At 44.4% G+C, this 19,020-nt stretch overlaps 1 protein-coding gene across 3 annotated transcripts in view; it reads left to right on the forward strand.

The window, feature by feature from the left end:
• SMAD9 (SMAD family member 9) overlaps window positions 1-19,020 on the forward strand; it is a 40,526-nt gene that overhangs the window by 12,639 nt on the left and 8,867 nt on the right. For 2 of the 3 annotated variants that reach the window (XM_086771961.1, XM_086771962.1), the window contains 4 exons: window positions 1,869-2,495; window positions 10,215-10,472; window positions 13,286-13,423; window positions 15,195-15,416. In XM_086771961.1, the coding sequence (XP_086628087.1) occupies window positions 2,084-2,495; window positions 10,215-10,472; window positions 13,286-13,423; window positions 15,195-15,416 (1,030 nt within the window). In that variant the 5' untranslated portion in view covers window positions 1,869-2,083. The remainder of the gene's footprint in view (window positions 1-1,868; window positions 2,496-10,214; window positions 10,473-13,285; window positions 13,424-15,194; window positions 15,417-19,020) is intronic. The other variant, XM_086771963.1, reaches the window with a different exon arrangement.

A 19,020-nucleotide genomic window follows, 5' to 3' on the forward strand; every position in this document is an offset into this window, starting at 1 on the left:
CTCTTGACAGATGAGGGCAACTGGACATACGTGTAGATTGATAATGTAGAAATTCCATGAGCCAGAGCTCAGTGCTGTGGTAGGCACCTGAAGCAAGTTGTACCTGCTCTTCCTTCCAGTTTGGTAGTGCCTCTGTTCATATTTTCATGCATCCTACTGTCTGCTGGTGCTTGAAATATGAATCTCCTGGGGGAAGAGCAGCTGCTGCTGGGGCTTGTGACATGCCAAAGAGTCGCTGTTATGCTTTCTTTTCTGTGGGGTCATGTGCTTCTGCCTCCCTACCTCTGTGGAAGGCTTTTGGGAACTTGAGCCCCTCCCTGCCCTCGTCATTGCTGCTCTTGTGGAAGAAGGGAAAAGCTCCATATGTTTACATGTGTCTGCATTTCTCAAGGTGCTGGGCATCTGAACAGTGGGGCAGAGGAACGGGCATGACAACAAACAGAAGGTCTAGGAGGAAAACAGCTCTAGGCAGTCGTTGGTCATCAGCAAACATTGCACGTTGTCTAAGAGGCTCTGATGCCCTGGGCCATGCATGCTTACCCTGCAGCATGCTCCAGAGCTGTGTGGTGCTGAGCTTATCAGACTATGTCGAGGAACCAGTCTTTGGGATTGGCCTCCTGTCTCAATACATTGTACCTGTGCCTGCACTCGGTGTCCCCAAATGCCCTTTGAACTCCTACAAGAACTGTGCATTTGAGGAAACTGCAGAATAATATGATTTATGAAGCCCTGCTGCTCCCAACACCAGGCAATCTGTCTCCTTGGTGGCTGCGTATAAGCAGTGCTGAGGTCCGTGTCCAGGCTTTTACTGGTGGGGAGCAAGACGGACGTATGTCCTCCTGCAAGGGTGGAGCAGGGCAGTCATGGAGCTGCTTCTCTGGAGACAGCCATTTAGAAGCTGCCCCCACCTCCTGCTTTAAGTTGTGCCCTCTGTATAGTTCAGACCTTTGGACTTGGTATGCACAGGGGGTCCATGAAGTATATTTAAAGCAGTAAATAGCTTGAAATACAAGGACATGTTTCCTCAGAGTTCCAGTCAGTGGAAATATGTCATTTACAGCTAAAATTAGACTGGCTCCAGCTACATTTAAAAAAAAAAAAAAAGAGAGAAAAAAAAGAAAAACCCGCAAGAGCTAAACTCTTTCTGTTGGACTTGTCAGCTGTAGCAACTCCTAACAGAAATAACTCAGGATCCCTGCAGGACAAACCGTGTCCAAAACTCGGTGATTTTCATCCAGAAAACTTTGAATTGTTGGAGAGAGCAAAACAGACTGGCTAGGCAAACAAGGTTTTCTTTTGCGTACAAGACAATGTAAATAAGCTTAGAGAATAGTGATAGATCTTTCAAAGCCACTAAATGAAATCTGTGAGTAGTTGAATTTTAAATTAATTTTGCAGTTAATATTTTACAACTCTTGACAGTCAAGTGAGATTGGAAGGGCAGAGAGGGATTTGAAATCAGAAAAATATTCTACTCATTGCTTCCATAAAATTTGATATTACAGATTTAATTTTATAGAAGATGCTTAAGCTGAACCTACAGCTACCAGCATTTAAAAAAAAAGGAAAAAAAAAGGTACATTTTCTTTTGTAGTAAATGTAACCCTAAACCTACAATAATTTGCCTAGTGCATTAAACTCAGAATTGAAGTCACTGGACACTTCATGCTTTCCAAAGTCCAAGTCTAAAATGAGTGTGGAGGGCAGTGGGGAGAAAGGCTTGTACCCAAAATAAACAGCAAAAAACAAACAGAAAACCATTGAAAATTAAATACACATCTTGAATAATTTCTCTTTCAAAAGACTTTATTGAAGGAACAATGAAAGGAGTGTGTGAAGCCTAATGATGTATTGTGTTATTATTCCAGGCTTCACCAGCAATATCTTGGTGTTTGGAAAGTTCTGAGACCCACCCTATTGGGCTACGTGTAACCAGCGCCTGAGACTACAAAAACGTATGTGTGGAAGAACCTTTCCTTGAAGGAAGTGTCCATCTCGGTATTGTGGAAACTCCGTGGAAGCCTTGCCAGGCAGGAGAGCGATTTGTGCTTCTGTTGACGCTCGTGTGTAATCTCTGCTTCTTATGCACTCCAGCACCCCTATCAGTTCCTTGTTCTCCTTCACCAGCCCTGCAGTGAAAAGGCTGCTGGGCTGGAAACAAGGAGATGAAGAAGAGAAGTGGGCAGAAAAAGCTGTTGATTCCTTGGTGAAAAAGTTAAAGAAGAAAAAAGGTGCCATGGAAGAACTGGAAAGGGCTCTGAGCTGCCCAGGTCAGCCCAGTAAATGTGTCACGATCCCACGTTCCTTGGATGGGCGACTGCAGGTGTCTCATCGCAAGGGGCTTCCCCATGTCATATACTGCAGAGTGTGGCGCTGGCCTGATTTACAATCTCACCATGAGCTGAAACCACTGGAATGTTGTGAGTTCCCATTTGGCTCAAAACAGAAAGAAGTGTGCATTAACCCCTACCATTACCGGCGGGTGGAAACCCCAGGTAATTATATCGTCTGCAAATGATTTGCATCTCTCTCTTAGCTCTTGCACTGACAGGTGTGTCCTACCGAGTAATCTGAAAAGGCGGGCTCCGTTTGATGGAGAGACCCTGGGTGTTTCCCTGCCTAGTGGCATCACAGCTCTGGCAGCCAGGAGTAAGGAGGGAGTGAGGAGCACCTCACCCCGTGGGGTCCGCGTCCCACCAGACCCCCGAGGATGCCCGGATCTTGTCCAGGGTGCTGAAACCGAGCTTCCTCTGCAGGGACGTGGGCGCTGGCTGCCCTCTGAACCCTCCTTCTGCAAACCGCTGTCCCTTTGCGTCAAGCCTGGGCATCATCCTAGACTTACCACCCTGGCTAGATTTATGTCTCATTGTTGGAAAACCAACAATCGACTCATTAATCCGCAGAAAAAAAATGTATTACTAGCTCTCTCTTTAAAAATTAGAATTGCAGTAAGATGGCTTGTTTTGCTTTGGATATGAAACCAGGTCAGTTGATTCTTCGTTCAGTGGGATTTACTTTCCTGAATGGATAGTTTATATGAAATAAATCTCCCAAGTTCCCATAAAACTTTGAATTTTTCCACCAATGATCCTCTTTAGACTGGACTTGGTCAGCCCTGAAAATTTATGACCTCACTGAAGGGTCGTTGTATTGAGCTTTGTGTCAATGAAACGGCTGTTAGAAAATTATAGTGTTCAGTGTTGACTTCTATAGAGATCTTAGAAAGCAGGACTCGCAGAGATCTTGAGCAGTCATCCTGTTCTCCTCTGCCCCTACTCCCAAACCAAAACAAATTACCAAGTACATTCCTAACAGATGTTTTTCTAATGAGCTCTAAAAATCCCATGTGATAGAGGCTCCAAAACCTCCCCAGGCAAATGAATCTATTGCTTTGCTATCCTTACAATTCAAAAATGATTTCTAATGTCTAACCTAGCTCTCCCTTGCTGCCAAAAATCACAGTAATTTAATTTACTAATGGATACGGTTGGTAAGTGTATACTTATTATTCTGTGATTACTCTTTGTCTGGCATGAACTTTACTCTGAGGTGACATTAGGATCAGATAAGTGAACTGTGGGATGTTTCTTTCCACACAGATGAAATAAGGGAAAGACATTTGTTAACATTTGTTAAACAACAGGGGCTTCTCCCTTTTCTGACAGTCCTTCCACTGCAGTGAAGCTGTCATTTTTAAGTTGTATTTGAACTGCTGTAAACATTGTCAGAACTAAAATTTTACAGCTGCAGTGAGTGGTGCATGTTGTCAACAGTTTTCAGTGGAAAGAGCTACTCTCCTGCCTTGCTAAAATAAACTCTTCAAGAATCTAAGAAAAGATGCTCATAAAATATCCCATTTTGTGTATCTTTCTCTTCGAAGGCTGCAGTCTTTAGTGTCTTCTCATTTCTTCTGGTGTAGCTCCAGTGTAGTTCGTGGAGTCTCCTCAGCGCGGTAGCTGACAGCACTGCATAGTGCGCTGTTTTCAGCCCCAGTCTTCTGTTCTGTTCAGTGCCAGCTAACAAACACTAGTACTGGCATAATCCAGCAGCTGCTAAAGAGCTGCCAAAGCTTGTTGTTCTGACCCTGAAACTCAGAAGGTTTCAGCTGTGAACACGTCTCTACCATTTGTCTGTGCAGCGGACTGGCTGCGTCTCTACTAGTAAATGAGACGGGGCCAAGGTGCAGGTCTGGGTGTTGCTGAATTAGTAGCGTGCTCCCAGGCACAGCTTTGACTTGTGTGGACTCGCATGGACTAGCAGTTCTCAGAGTGTGGGGCTGAGCCAACAGGAGGGACTTTGGGCACTTTGGACGTGACCACCTTGTTTTGCAGGTGAAAGAGAGCGCAGCTGCTTGCATGCAAGCTGTGCCGTGCCAGTTCTCAACAAGACCTGAGAGTTGTTCTTGGATTGTTGTATTCACCCCTACCACTCTTCTTACGGGGACAGCTTAGAAGCTGAAGCTCACAAGTGAATCACTCCCCTGCTAAAAATGCAGCGCAGCAAGGAGTACAACCTACTTAGGTGTGCTGGGGCAGCGGCAGGAGAGTTAACTTACACCACTGCAAGGGGCAGTGATGCGACTCCAGGCCAGAGGCAGTTAGAAAGCAGTGCTGCAAGGAGGTGGTGGTGAGGCAAGAGAAGAAATGAGCTTGAGAAGAAAGTGGTAGCAGTGAGATCACTGCAGAAAAGGCTGGGAGCAATAGATCTAGGTGCCAGTCTGTTTAAACAGCAGTCCTCTTTTAACTACAGGAAATCTTCTACCTCTTGGCTGTAGGTGATCTTAAGCTTATGTGAGATTCTCTGAATGTCATCCTCTGGAGCTAAAGAATCCACCCATAAAATTAGCAGTGCATTTCTTTATAATCCACAGGCCAGTATTATTTTTATACAAATGTCCATCCTTTTGGGGCTCACTTTCCATCACTGCAGTCTCTCTTGTTGAGTCAACCACTCTGTGACCAGATCCATTAGCTTTTATTCAGAATGAATGAGTTGTGTCAAAAATGGGAGAGCCTCACCTTTTCTTTAATGGCCTGGCAGATCCCTAGACCTCTGTTACTAGGGAGCAACTTTAAGCTCTGGTCTGAGATTCAGGGGTTTCATTGCCTCCGCTGTTTCTTCAGGCTGCCCAGCCACATCCTAGTCTATGCTGACCAATACTGCACAGATTATGCATGGCTTTTAATGCTGCTGCCCGTGTCCCCAGCAGATGTCTTCTCTGGTCTGCTGAGCAGCAGGTGCCATTTATAAAAAAGCAGCAAGTATTTCCCCTATTTGTGCAACATCCCACTGCAGAGAGGGGTTAGGCCACCTAGCCTAAAGGAGATAGGTGAGGTGGTTAGGGTCTGCTTCTCCCTTCACTATTTTGCCTCAAAGAGCTGGTCAGAAGTCTGAATGGTTTCTTGTCAGGAGAAGCTGCAGTTTCAGAAAGATGTAAAAGCTGCCCAAACATTTACCCTATTATTTTTATATGAGATCATTCATGTGTAGACAGTGCAGATTTTAGTGTGCACCATTGCTGTAGGCAGCAGCAGCCTAAATGAACTTTTGACTTAGGCTAATTGATTGCTTTTGTCAAGCCCACGTGGGATGTGGTAGCCTCTCAGTTGGAAGACCACCTGATGATCTCACTGTTGGCCATGTGTCTGGTGGTGTGAATGGGTGTGGGCATAAGGAACAGATGGATCTCACCCAAGCATCGATCTCTGAAGGCAGTAAACTCTGCAAAGATGGGCTGATGTGTGAGAAGTTGCAGTGTGGGTGTTGTACCTGGAGTTAAACTGTGAGACAAACAGTTTTCTTGCTAGCAGCTGAAGTTGCAGGGTCTGGGCACAGCCAGGTTTCCAGCAAGAACTGTTGCAGCTGAAGAGAACAGGAGAAAGCCTAGTGCAGGAAAGGCAGTGGCAGGACTCAGGACATGACTGTTTGTCTTCAATTGAACAAAGATCATCAACACGTGGGCTTGCATAGAAGGAAGGATCCACCCTTGGCTCTCAGTGGAGGATAGCAGGCAGAGGAAAAGGACCCCATTGAGTGGAGGCAACGCAGATAAATTATGAGGACAGATAGGTCTCAATGCACTCAGTCACTCAATTTCGTGCCTCTAGTCACACTTCCTTCAGAGTGGTGAGCCCTGGAGAGTGACATCTGTTACCAAAGGAACAAGGAGAACAAGGCCCTCTAGGGAATTTTTAGCCACAAACAAGAAAATCTCTGAATTCCTCACCACCACAGAGGCTTTAGACCTCCAGGCAGCCACAGAGCAGTCAGTGGAAAGATTGAGTGAGGTGGCAAAAACTGTACAGCAGAGCAGAAATTAAGAGTACCCTGGTCAGAGCTGGGAAAGAGTTCAAGGCTTGAAAATTCCACTTGCTGACTCACTCAGGGCGAGTCAAAGGCTTTCCCTGGCAAGTGCTGTTCACACATTCAGATTCTCGGCTTTCATTTAGAGAAGGAGTTGCGTTGAGTTCTCACAGGGCTGAAGAAAGCTGCTTCCTTTAGTGGTGGTACCCGCAACAAGGTGCCCACCTCCCAGTGCTGCATGGCATTGCTGTAGCACAGGTGTCCCTTGCTCAGCACCTCTGCTGGGTGCAAAGGGATCACCAGTTCCCCGTTTTCTAAAGCTGCTGGTCAGAGCTGGCTGAGCAGCAGCAGACCTGGCAAGCATCACACCAGCTTCATGGAGCAGCAGAGGAAAACTCCAGAAGCCGCAGCAGCTCACAGCCTGGAGCTCCTCACAAGAGCATGGGATGGGAAGGATCCAGCTCAGCAAAACCACATGTGCAGTGGTGGTACTGGCCTTGTCCCAATATAGAGCAGATGAACTGAGCACTAAAAGGGTCTGTTTCTCTCTACTGTCTATGAAGAGTTCCATGGGGGAACTGGACAATGCATCTCAGATGTGAATATTTGCATTGCCTCTATGAGTCATGCCTGGGGAGTCTAGAAGTCCAAAAAGCTAAAGAAGTGGTAAAGAGACAGAAATACCTTTCTCTACCAAAGAACTTAAGAGGATGGCAACAAAATCTTCATCCCACAGGTAGGGGGCATATCAGAGGCAGAAGGAAAAGAAGTAGTCTCCAGAGCACCATCTTTGTACTGGCCAGAAGCTAATTAGAAAAGCATTGGGCCAGAGAAGGGTCTACCTATAGTCTCTTAACAGGTGTCCCAGTACTTGTGTTTCCAGGCAGGTGTCGTAGTTCAGCCCTGATCGGGACCAGACTACGCAGTCTCTCTCCTGCTCTCCCCACCCTCCGAGAGAACAGGGGGAGATGATATAAGGAAAACGGCTCAAGGTTTGAGATAAGGACAGGGAGAGATCCCTAAAGTTACCGTTACGGGCAAAACAGACTCGACTTGGGGAAAGCTATTCATTTATTTCTAAAACTAGCAGGAGAATGAGACAGGGAACAAGATAACCTCCCCCCACCCCTCCCTCTTCCCAGGCTTAACATTATCTCTACTACCTTCCCCCCGCCCCAAGCGGCACAGGGGGGAAGAGGGAATGGGGGTCGTGGTCAGTTCATCACGCGTTGTTTCATGCCGCTGCTTCATCTTTGGGGAAGAACTCCTCGCATTCCTCCCCTGCTCCTTCGTGGGGTCCCTCCCATGGGCCACAGTCCTTTGTGAAACTGCTCCAGCCTGGGTCATCTCTTCCACGGGGTGCAGTCCCTCCAGAATGGCTGTCCCAGCGGGCCGTCCATGGGCCACAGCCTCCTTCAGGCATCCACCTCCCCCAATGTGGGGTCCTTCACAGGCTGCAGGTGAATCTCTGCTCCTCCGTGGACCTCCATGGACTGCAGGGGGACAACCTGCTCCACCATGGTCATCACCACAGGCTGCAGGGAAATCTTGGCCAGGAGCTGCATTACTTCTTCCCCTCCTTCTCCACTGACCTTGGCGTCTGCAGCTGTTCCTCACAACAGGCTGGCAGACGCCTCTCAGGATCCTTTTTACATCTTATTCACTTCTCATCTCCTCTCCACTTCTTGCAGCCAGACTGGGCCTAGTTGGGCCCAGTCAGCTGCCTGGTGGGAGGCCAGAGAGTGAGGCCTGCAAGGCCCACAAGGCTCGCGCTTCCCCCTCTCTGCCCCGGCTCAGCTGCTTCACATCTCCTTTTTTTTTTTTCTGTTTTTCCGCTTCTTAAATACGTTATCACAGGACATTCTGCTACCAATTGGCTCGGCCTTGGCCAGCAGTGGGTCCGCCCTAGGCCCGGCCGAGTCCACTGAACAGAGGGGAGCGACTTCTAGCAGTTTCCTACAGAAGCTACCACCTTAGCCCCCCCCCCCCCGACTAAACAAAACCAGAACAGCAGGTAAGAAGATAACTTCTGCAGTGAGCCCCCTGTCATCAGTTCAATCTTCTGTATGTTTTTAGGACTTAGTTTTTCAGTTCATGGGTGACTGGCAAATTCCTAAATGGCATATGCCAGTGGGTGGGCAGGAGCATGGTTTAACTTTGCCCTGAGTGCAGCATAGTGGTACATCAAGCAAGAAGCTGTAAACCTTCCATTGGTACCAGGCACTGGTCCTCCTTCTCCTACTTAAACTGCCTCAGCTCCCTGAGCAATCGATGTGCACCGAGGGTACGCTCCATGGAGGATGTTCCTACAGCCTCTTCTCATGCAAACGTTTTGCATTATCTATATGTTATTTGCTTTATAGCAATTATTCCACTCTTTCATTATGCTGGATAAATGAGAGTTCACTGTAATTAAAAGGTGTTAGCTAACCTCCCTAAAAAGAATTAGCCTTACCTAGGCAGAGCTTTTGGGCCCAAACAATATGTTAAAACACGTTCAAACCATATATTCCTGTCAGCATTTATATCCAGGAGAGCACACTGCTATTTGTTTCCATAAGCTGGTAAGGACAGACTGAAAGATTATGCGCTGCTGGGTTTTAGGCCAGAGGAACTCTGGACGCTAGGTCAATCGATACAAGCCTGCTGAATTGTTCCCGGTGTTGGGACAATTCATCCTTGTCACACACAGTAACTCAAATTGTCTCCTTATCTTCCCTGGTGGCTTTTATGTCTGCACAATAGCAACTGGGGATTCATTCCCCCTGCTTGTGTTTGAGGCCTTGACTAAGACAATTAGGCTCTACGTGAGCTAGTAACTAACAGAGAAAACTTGGAGTACATGAATAACTAATTGTAGGTGCTGTTCTCCCCCGAAGGATGATGGGGGACCCAGTCAAAACCTCCAGTTGAACTCTGATATGCGGAACTGTTTAGTGAGCCTCTTTTTGTGTTCCAGCTTAGGGGCTGCATCTTCACAGGTAACTCACTAGTTGGGTTTTCTAAAGTATTTTGATTCCAATTCTGTTCTCGCTCCTGATGTGTCAGAATCCAAAATAATTTGGGTCAACTTTATGTTTCTCAATGCAGCAATGCTGTTAACAGCACTGACAGTATGAGATACAAATGAAAAGAGTTTGTGAAGAGAGGCATTTTCTTCTATTAGACCAATTTTTACATGGATGAATTTGGATTTCAGTTTTCTGACGTGTGTTTTTCATGTCTTAACTACCAACCATTGACATTTGCTTCCTCATGCTAGATCTTTTCTAACTTTATTGCAAGAGCTAAATTAATATTGCTGCTATATTTGAATTGCCATTTACATTTCCTTTTAAAGATCCCACTGTCTGGCTGGCAGCATTTTCAAGTACCTGAAAACCTTTTATATCTGATGTCTAGCTTCAGGTCTGTGCTTCCTTTTGCCCAACTGTAAAACACTGGTAGTAAAATATGTAGTGTATTGTAGAGCACTATTAATTGTTATTAAACTTGGCTGTGGTTTTGGCAAATCACGGTGATAATATTTAGCAAACTCCTGGCATGTTCAGTCTTTCAGAAAGGAAGGAATAGGTAATATTGAGAGGGAGAAATGTGCCACTTGCATTCCTGTAAGAGGGCTGTGCGCGTATGCTGTACCTGTGAATTTTATGGTACCTTGCTCAAGTCAGGAATGAGTATGTGTTTTGCATATGGAATTGCTGCAGCTGGCTGCAAATCTCAGAAAAAAACGGTCCAAGAATCAGCTTTTGATTCTTGTTTCTGGACAGGTTTGTTGCTCTTTAATGACTTGTGTATAGATAGCAATATTAGGGCCACATGGAATATGCCTCTTTTTAATTTACAAAGAGATACGCTTTCAAGAGTGCAGTTTTAACCAGATTTTTTTCTGTTCTTGTTTTTATTTTCAGTCCTACCTCCTGTACTCGTTCCAAGACACAGCGAGTTTAACCCTCACCTCAGCCTCCTTGCCAAGTTTCGAAACACTTCTCTGCACAGTGAGCCACTGATGCCACACAATGCCACCTATCCTGATTCTTTCCAGCATCCTCCTTGCACCCCTTTTCCGTCATCACCCAGCCACATGTTCTCCCAGTCGCCTAACAGCATCAGCTACCCCAACTCACCAGGAAGCTCTTCTGGACCAGGAAGTCCCTATCAGCTCATGGGTAAGAATGACCTTTCAGACATCCTGACAGAGGCAGTCAAGGTTCTTGCCAGGGCCCGGGGTCAGATGCCAATTCTGTGTGCTCCCCTCAGGCTGTAGCTACAAGTTGAACTGTCAGACAGGATGGGTTTGGTACGTGATTTCTTGTGACTGTCTCAGTTTTGTCTCCCAGTCCTTCTGACAGATACTCAAAGGACTAAGAGTTGTAGTCATCCCACTCGTAGAAGTGCCTGGATGAGACTTCATGACTACTGTAAGGGTAAAGTTGAGGACAGGAGCACATATGCCAGGCCACCTTCTCCCTAAAGCTGCCCATCCAAGCTTTTGATACAATCCATGGAAAAGAGTACTTGCAGCAGCTAAGTTAGGTGCCTCTAATAGAGATGGTCAGGGTGGGGACCTTTAGAAACGCCATCAAGAAAGACAGGATAAAATGGGGAAATTGGTACGCAGAAATATTTTTTTAATGCATAGTGATCCCGCTGACTGTATAAACTTCAGGAAATTAAGGTGTTTAACAATCTGGCCCAACACTGGTGAAGCCACCACGCAAATTCCGATGACTTTGGAAGGTGTTTCATCAGCTCCACTGTTCTGGGGTTGGCAGTGTTATGTCACTCAGATTGTTTGCATTGCGAACTCCTTACTTAGTACAGCTCTCATTACATAATGCTTTTGCTGTTAAATGTACCAAGAAGGTGTCATGCAACACAGCTGAGAGCTAGCTTTAATATCAAAATATCAGATTTCTTCACTTTGCTGTAACCCTCAAATAGTTTCAATGATCTCAGCTTTATCACAAGGATGAATTCAGGTCAGAATCTTGTAGCTTAATGTTTTAATGATGTCTCAACTACAAAGCATTTAAATTCACATCCTTAATTATATGCCTCTTTTGATTTTAAGTGCAAGAAAAGTGTTTAGTTTTACAAAGTATTTGTAATATTTGAATTTCCTTTTAAGCTGGACACTTTCAACACAGTGTGATATTTTTCCTTCACTCTCAATTCATTGAATAGACATTCTTTCATTTCTTCTCTAGATCTGTACTTCAGATTACATCATATGTAGCAACATCGAAACATTTCAGCAAGTGGTACAACTTGTTTATCTTCTCCCATCTGTGTAACCAACCCGGACTCAGTGGAGCTGGTCCTGACAGTTAAATCAAGCCCATTCCAACTATGTAATGACTGACTCATGCATTTAACTGAACTTGAGACCTTGCAAAGCTACTTAAAAATGGAAGTGGCTCAACCTGAGCTTCAGTATATCACAGCACACGACATGCTGACAAACATAATTTGCCTGTGTAACAATCAGGGATGGAAGACTATTGTCTAAAGCAAACTAGAGTAACATCAAGAACCTTGAGTGGGATTGGTGTGACCAAATATAGATGTCAACAATGCAAATTTCTGCATCTCGTGCACTTGTGTATACTCTCTCTGTAATCACTGGAGAAAACCAGGCACTCCTAGAACAAGATTCGTTGCCTCTTAAGATATATGTCTAAAGTAGCTGAGATGCACTGTGTCTACAGGTGCCTGTTTTTCTTCAGTGGCTATAAGGAGAGCTTATGGTGACTAGCGTAGGTGTAGACATCAAAAATACCCGTATAACCACATTACATTCCTTTCTGTTACTTGTATTCTCTTCCCCTCTTTTTTGATTTTGTTTTACTGTTCTAGCTTGTTGCATATTCTGTGGGAAGGTTATGTCATGTATATGTTAGAAATATCATATAGTGTATGAAATTCCTAAATCCTGAACAGTGCTTCAATACAGTAACATTCCTGAGCACTATTTAGAAGATTCAATGGTTGTCTTATGAGACAGTCCACATTTACCCACCCTTGGTGAAGTTGCTCTGTTTTGAGGGCCAGCCAACAGGCCCCGAACACAAGTGGAAATTTCAACCTGGAATCAAGTTAAACCCTGGTCTTCTTAAAGTGACCCTTAATCCTGCAAGTTTGTATATGGCTATAATTTACTTATAAGCCCACGGAGTTTCCATGTTCAAATGAATAACACTACATGCTTTTAGTGCTTACGCAGTGAATGTCGGTATTTTCTAATATGAAAATGAAGTCTGTTTTTCCTTGGCTTTGTAAAGCCTTCATTCTAGAGTCACCTTTTGTTTTCTAGCTTAGTGTGCCATAAATGAAACAAATCAGGAGCTAGGCAGGTTGTGATTTGATACTTTTTCTCCATAATTTTTTGTCACATCTGTTGCTCTTTGATGGGAGACTGAACACACCAGGAGAGGGTCAGCCTTCCCTTGTAGGACAGAGGTAAAAAGAAAAAATCTGGAGGGAGTTTTGCCAAGTCTGATTTTAGAGTGTAAAGACTTTCCAGATGCTTTTTTATAGCCTGTGAAGAAAGAGAGCTCTCTCCTGGAGGATCAATTAAAAGTTAGCTTCTGCTCTTAAATCATCGTCTTCAAGTTTTACATTTGCGAGAGAAGTCTGGAACTGAAGGATCAAACTGTGTTACTTTCTTAGGTAACAACTGGTGTTAACAGAGAGCTCGACTGGACACCAGTCTAGGCCCGAGGCACTGTTGTGACTATGCCTCTCTCTTTCAGGTGCAGCATGTCCAACATTACAGCCCTTCCTTCCTGTCCTCCCTGAACATGTAATGGTCTTAATCTGGAGATGGAAGGGAGGTCAGGTTCAGATTTGTGCTCTGTTTCCTGCCCTTCTCTAGCTGAACAGTGCTGAAGAAGTGTTAAGTATTCACCAGGAAAAGCCAGGGAGAGTTTATCGATGTATTGATTTAGGTATCTTTTCTTTCTTTCCTTCTCTCTAACAGTGGAAACTCCACCCCCGCCTTACCATACAAGAGAACCTCCAGGAAGCCACAATGGGCGGTCAATGGATGCAATAGCTGAAAGTCAACTAGTACTGTCTTTGCCCAATGGAGGTAAATCTGCCGATGGAGAAGCTGAAAGTAAATAACCTTTTGTACTATTCTTCAAAGAAAAACTGCTAAGTAAAAAAATTGTTATTTGGATAAGAAGGTTCAGTGATCTATTATAATAGGATTCAGACAGTTTTGCAGTAAGATTTGTACTAGACCCATCCATTAGCTAGCAGAATAGGTTGATTTAAGAATTCATTGAATTATGTGCAAAGTTACAGAGTTTAGACCTTATTTGCATCCATGAGCTATTACAATTAGAAAGCTGTTAAGGAAAGCAAACAGTGTTATCTACATTGTAAAGACAGAGATATCAAATCAAGGATGGTGAGGCCATGTAACACACAAGAACGCTATCGGTATCAGAATTGATTTCTTTATCACCCTCAGTTCTGGGTTTCAAGTACTTTAAAGTCCTGTGGCTGGGACCGTTCTTACTGCCATCTTTGTATTAATGTTACATTAATGACTGGCTAGAAAAGAAAATGACATGTTCTAGCAAAGTACGAAGAGATTTTTACAGAAGGCCAAACTCTGTGTCCTTATAAGAATGCTTTAGAGGAAGAGGGCATGGGTGGTCAGAGTAGAAGGGTCTGGGATCCTCCTTGCTCCACTCAGAGCAACTTCATGACCTCTCCATCATGGTCTCTGCTACCTCCAGACTAGTAGTGGCAGGTGATGCCTCTGCCATTCCAAGGGCATTGCTGTAGAGCAGCAAGGTGAAATGGAGTTCCTCTGCTGGGTTTTCCTTTGGCTTCCTGCTGCTGCAAAGGAAAAAGCACCGTTGTTCTTTTAGTCCAGCATATTGTAGTCCTAAACAAATGTTCTTTATGGCATGAGGACTGAGCAGTGTGCACACACATGCATGTTAAAAAAACAATGCCAGCCTTCTGAAACAGAGAGGAACATGTATGTATCACAGAACTGGAACAGAAGGAAGTTGAGGGTGATAGTGCTAATTACAGATGGGTACACAGAATGGCTAGATAATAACTAGTTGTCATAGCCTTATACTTTTGAATAAATTGTTGAGGTACTTTAATCTCTTTACCATCCCTGGTCACCGCCCTAGTGAATATTAGTAGAAAGTTTATTAGCGGTTATGCACAGAGGTGCTCTGGGGGCGGGGGGTCTCAAATGCCTATGGTAGGCAGGCAGGATAAGGTTTCCCACTAATTCCTGTAGGACGAATGAGGCTCAGAGATTCTATTACATTTTTGAGTCTTTCTCTGTCTCTAAGTTAGAAAACCTGGGTGTGAGTAGATCCAAAAGAAATTACCTTGCTGACATGGTCTGCTTATGGTCCCACATGGAAGTGGAAAGCCCTAAAGCATGCAAAAAAATAGGGGAGTGATTGATTACTTCTGAACTTCAGAGTTTGGTATTAGGCTGAAGGCTTGGCTCAGTTTTGACTTGCTTTGAGCCCATCTGTCATCCCTAGCTCCTGCTGGTGTGCAGAGCAGATGTATCCCTTACTATTTTCAGTGCAGGGATTGGACCCTGGTTCAGCAAGGAATGTCAGCGTGTGCTTAATTTAATGCAGTGAAGTTATCGCTTTTAAGAACAAATGGGACTCCTCAGAGGCTTAGAGTTAAGCTGGTTACCAGCCCTTTGCATGTTTGGGGCTTCAGTCATAAAATTAAGAAGAAACAGAAGCTGCTGTTGAGATAAAGCCTGACAAAAGTGACTGTTTTAGATGAAGAGCCAGAGGGGTGGGAGTGACAGGGAGGAAAGAAAACAGAATGATTGTTTAAAAAATATTACTGAGGCCTGAGCAGCTGATTAATTTTATTTCCTACAGACTTTCGTCCTGTTTGCTATGAGGAACCCCAGCACTGGTGCTCAGTTGCCTACTATGAACTCAACAACCGGGTAGGGGAGACTTTCCAGGCTTCCTCTCGAAGTATCCTCATAGATGGATTTACAGATCCCTCAAATAACAAAAACAGGTTCTGCCTAGGACTGCTCTCAAATGTAAACCGCAACTCTACTATAGAAAACACCAGGAGACACATAGGAAAAGGTAAGAGGAAATCCCTTCTTGTTGGGAATATTCAGAGCTTGAAAGAACTGTGCATTGCATTAACAAACCTAGCTGATTTGTCAGATGTTTTTGTTTTAAAACCAAAGCTCTGAGGTTGCTCTTGAAATAGAAGAAATGCAGCTGATTCTTTTCTGACTGGATAACAGTCAGCAGAGTAGCTCCTTACAAAAGCTATTTACTTGGCCAGCGAAGAGAAAAATGTTGTTTATAGTTGTGTGTTCTAATTTAGCAGTATGTATTTTCATTTTATTTATTAGAGCTTCTGGCAACTGGGAATATTGCCATTGAAATGCCACTAAAAGGATAATTGCTGGTGCCTCAGGGCTGGTTCTCCTACCACCAAATAACAGAGAGAGATGGATGAAACACTTAGTAGTTGAATTATTTAGCTGAAGAACTCTACCAGTGTTGCCTTTGTAGCTTTTTCCCCCGCTACCAGTCTGATTCCCTGCCTTTCCACTTCTCACCAGTAAAACTAAGTCTTGGATTTTCCCTCCAGCAGTTCTCCTTGTATGTTCCACTTGTGGTATACATATACCCTGTGCATGCAGGATCATATGCTACTGGTGACAAGTACGAGACCATACCTGGACTTGCGTGGCTGCACACACTCTACCCCAGCTCACTAGGGCTGTGTAGGGCCTGGTATTCTCTCAGAACTTACTGTTGTTTGTGGCAGTGAGTCAGAAGCCATGTACCGGACACTTCTCTGTGCAGATGAAGCGCTGCCTGTTCTGGTATATCCAGTCTAGACTCATTATCTTGCCAACCCAGCCTCTCACCAGTAGCTGCCTGGGAATGGATTTCCCACTGGACTAATTAACTCTAATTGTTCCACTCCTATTATCTTGTCAACTTCACCTCATTTCCCAGGCCTAGAGCAGTATTTTAATTTGCTCTTGATGGTCTAGTGTTGAATGACTGAATATGAGGAAGCTCCGAGAGAAATGTGACATAGTTTTTACAAACAACAGTGAACCTGAGGGCTAGTGCAGGAGATCTTGTACGTAGCTCTTGCACTTTTCTCCGAAAGGGAAAGCATTTGTGTTACAGATGCACAGTGTGAAGCCAGTGTGATGCTACAAGTGTCTGTCATAGTAGTTTGTTATGAGGGGTGGAAATGAGTTTTACATCTAGGTCTAACTTACTTAGAAAGTAAAGCAAAGCTTCTCTAACAGCATAAGCTGTCAGAGGGGTGTAGATCAAAGCTGAGCCCGGCCCTAAAAGAAGAATGACGAAAGATCCCAGTCAAAGCTGTCATTTGAAGATGTTACATCCTGGGACTTTCTGCCCAAAATGAGGAAGAGACAGAACATAAAGAAAATGAGGTAAATGCTAATGGTCCTCATCCATTCAAATCTGAAGATCTGTATTTGTTGATTAAAAGTCTTTTAAAGTCTTACACTAGGAATCTGCCCAAGGGAAGGGAGCAGGTTGCCTAGAGAGGAGCTTAGTATATCAGAGATCCTCAATTTTACTGCTCTTCCCTGTTTATGCAAATCTTAAAAAAACATGTTCAAGTGGAAGAGAGGTGGCACCAGTACAGGCCTGCAGAGGAGCACAGGGCAGCTCCAAAAGTGTGTAGTTCAGAGGCACGCTGGACAGATGAAAGCTACTGAAATGGATACAATTGTCACATGTTAACAGGGGAGAAAAAAGAGTGAGTAAACAAGATTAGCTCAGTAGGATAAGGATATGTGATTGAATTGTCATCTACTGTATCAGCATGAAATGGTTTCCTGGAAATACCACATCAAAGCTAAAAACAATCCAGAACACAATGCAACACCTACTAGCAATTGGACCTGTTTCAGCAGTCAGACTTCAAGGACAAAAAGGGGACTTCTGATCAGTGTCAAAAAGATGTGTATGCTTGGAGACTGCTGGATTTCCAGTTTCTGCAGAGAGCAATGACATCCCACTAAAACATATGGACCCTTGATTTGGTCTTCTACAAATACATATTCAGCTGCTTGGCTTCCTTGAGGGTGCTTGTATTCATCTCTGGCAGATGAATACCAGAAGAGTGGAAATACGCACTGACATTTCATTACTGCTGTATTTATTGCTTTTAAAAAGTCCACAAGGAAAAAGAAAATTGTAGCCTCCGCTTTCAGAAGTGACTTTAGTGGTTTTGTTATTGTAGTACGCAGTTTGGGCGATGCCTTTGAAAGCATTCATTTTTTTTCAGAAGCTGGATTACTCAATATACTCCAAAAATCCAGTCTTTAAAATTTATCACCTTAGCACCCAGAAGTGTGGTCACCCTAAATCAGTAGCCACACCTGAAGATTTGAAATGTGGTGAACATTTATGTCCTTATTCTTCTCTCCCTACCCTGTGTTCTCACTCTACCTGTTTATTTCAGAAAGTTGTATGGCCTCCATCAAGGTCACTTAGGACCTTCATGTTTTCAGTCCTTCCCTTTAATCCATCTTCCAGAGAAGGGAAAGGAAACACAGGTCAAGTAATAGCAGTCACGACATGCAGCACCCCATCATGCCTGGTGGAGTTGGACTGGAGCTGACGACTGGTCGACTGGTCTCATGGAGCTGTCATCTCACCCGTGTTCCCAGTGCAATACTAGTGTGTGCTCTGAGCCACACCTCTCCCCCCCTGCCCCCCCCCACCCCATCACGTCTAATTTGAGAGCTCGTGGGTGCATAGAAGTAAAAGTCAAGTGATGGCTTGAAGACAGACTTCAAGGTTCCCGTCTGAGTCACTCTGGAAGTCCATGGGAGAGCATATTTTTCCCAGATTCCTTTCCCACTCAACCTGCTTTTCCTCGAGCCTTTCCCACTTCTGTTTAGAAGCTGTTTTTGTCCTAAGGATGTGCTGCTGCCCCTTGCTGTCATGACCACAGAATGATGAACAGACTGGGAATATGTAACCAGTCTTTTTTGTGTGAAAGACAACAGGAATAAAACTAATTACAACTGAATTATTAAAACGTAGTTATCGCTAGCTTCACAGGCAGTCCACTGAGACTCTGTGAACACGGGCATTTGTTTGTAAGGGTTTGAATGCCATACCTGGGAATAGAGAGGAGGACTTCATTTTTATTTAGTGGTGGTTTTTATGAGAACAAAGAACTGAGTTCTTCCACCTCTCTTAGCTGTGGGAAGGGTTCATCTCACCTAATCCTAGCCATGGGAAGGATGAATGTCTAAGCATCTTCACAGGATGACTCGGGTCCCTTCAGGGTGTGGTTTCATGTTCACATTTAAGCAGTCTGGGTCCCCATTGCCACCCTTCCACTGATGAAGCTCTCACTGCAAATAGTGAGATTCTTTTGTTTTGTTTGTTTTTAAGTTTATTGGCTGGTTCAGTTCTGGATGGCTGCTCAGTCCCCAGCCACTGCTGCCAGTATGAAAGCAGGTGTGGGAAGAAGCAGCAAGGGCAGGGAATGAGAGAGCTTTTTCAGCTTCTACACAGGCTTCCATCAGTTTAAGCTGGCTGTAAGCCTGCACTCCATAGCGGATGGAGTGAATCATCTGGTCACAGTGCTTCTCATCATCTGTCAACTAGAGGAGTCATCTACACAATTAGCTTACACAAGACCCCTAACTGTAAGGTTGCTGAA

This window comes from Chlamydotis macqueenii, chromosome 1 (assembly GCF_036417535.1).
Source record: "Chlamydotis macqueenii isolate bChlMac1 chromosome 1, bChlMac1.mat, whole genome shotgun sequence".
NCBI classification, from domain to species: Eukaryota; Metazoa; Chordata; class Aves; order Otidiformes; family Otididae; genus Chlamydotis; species Chlamydotis macqueenii.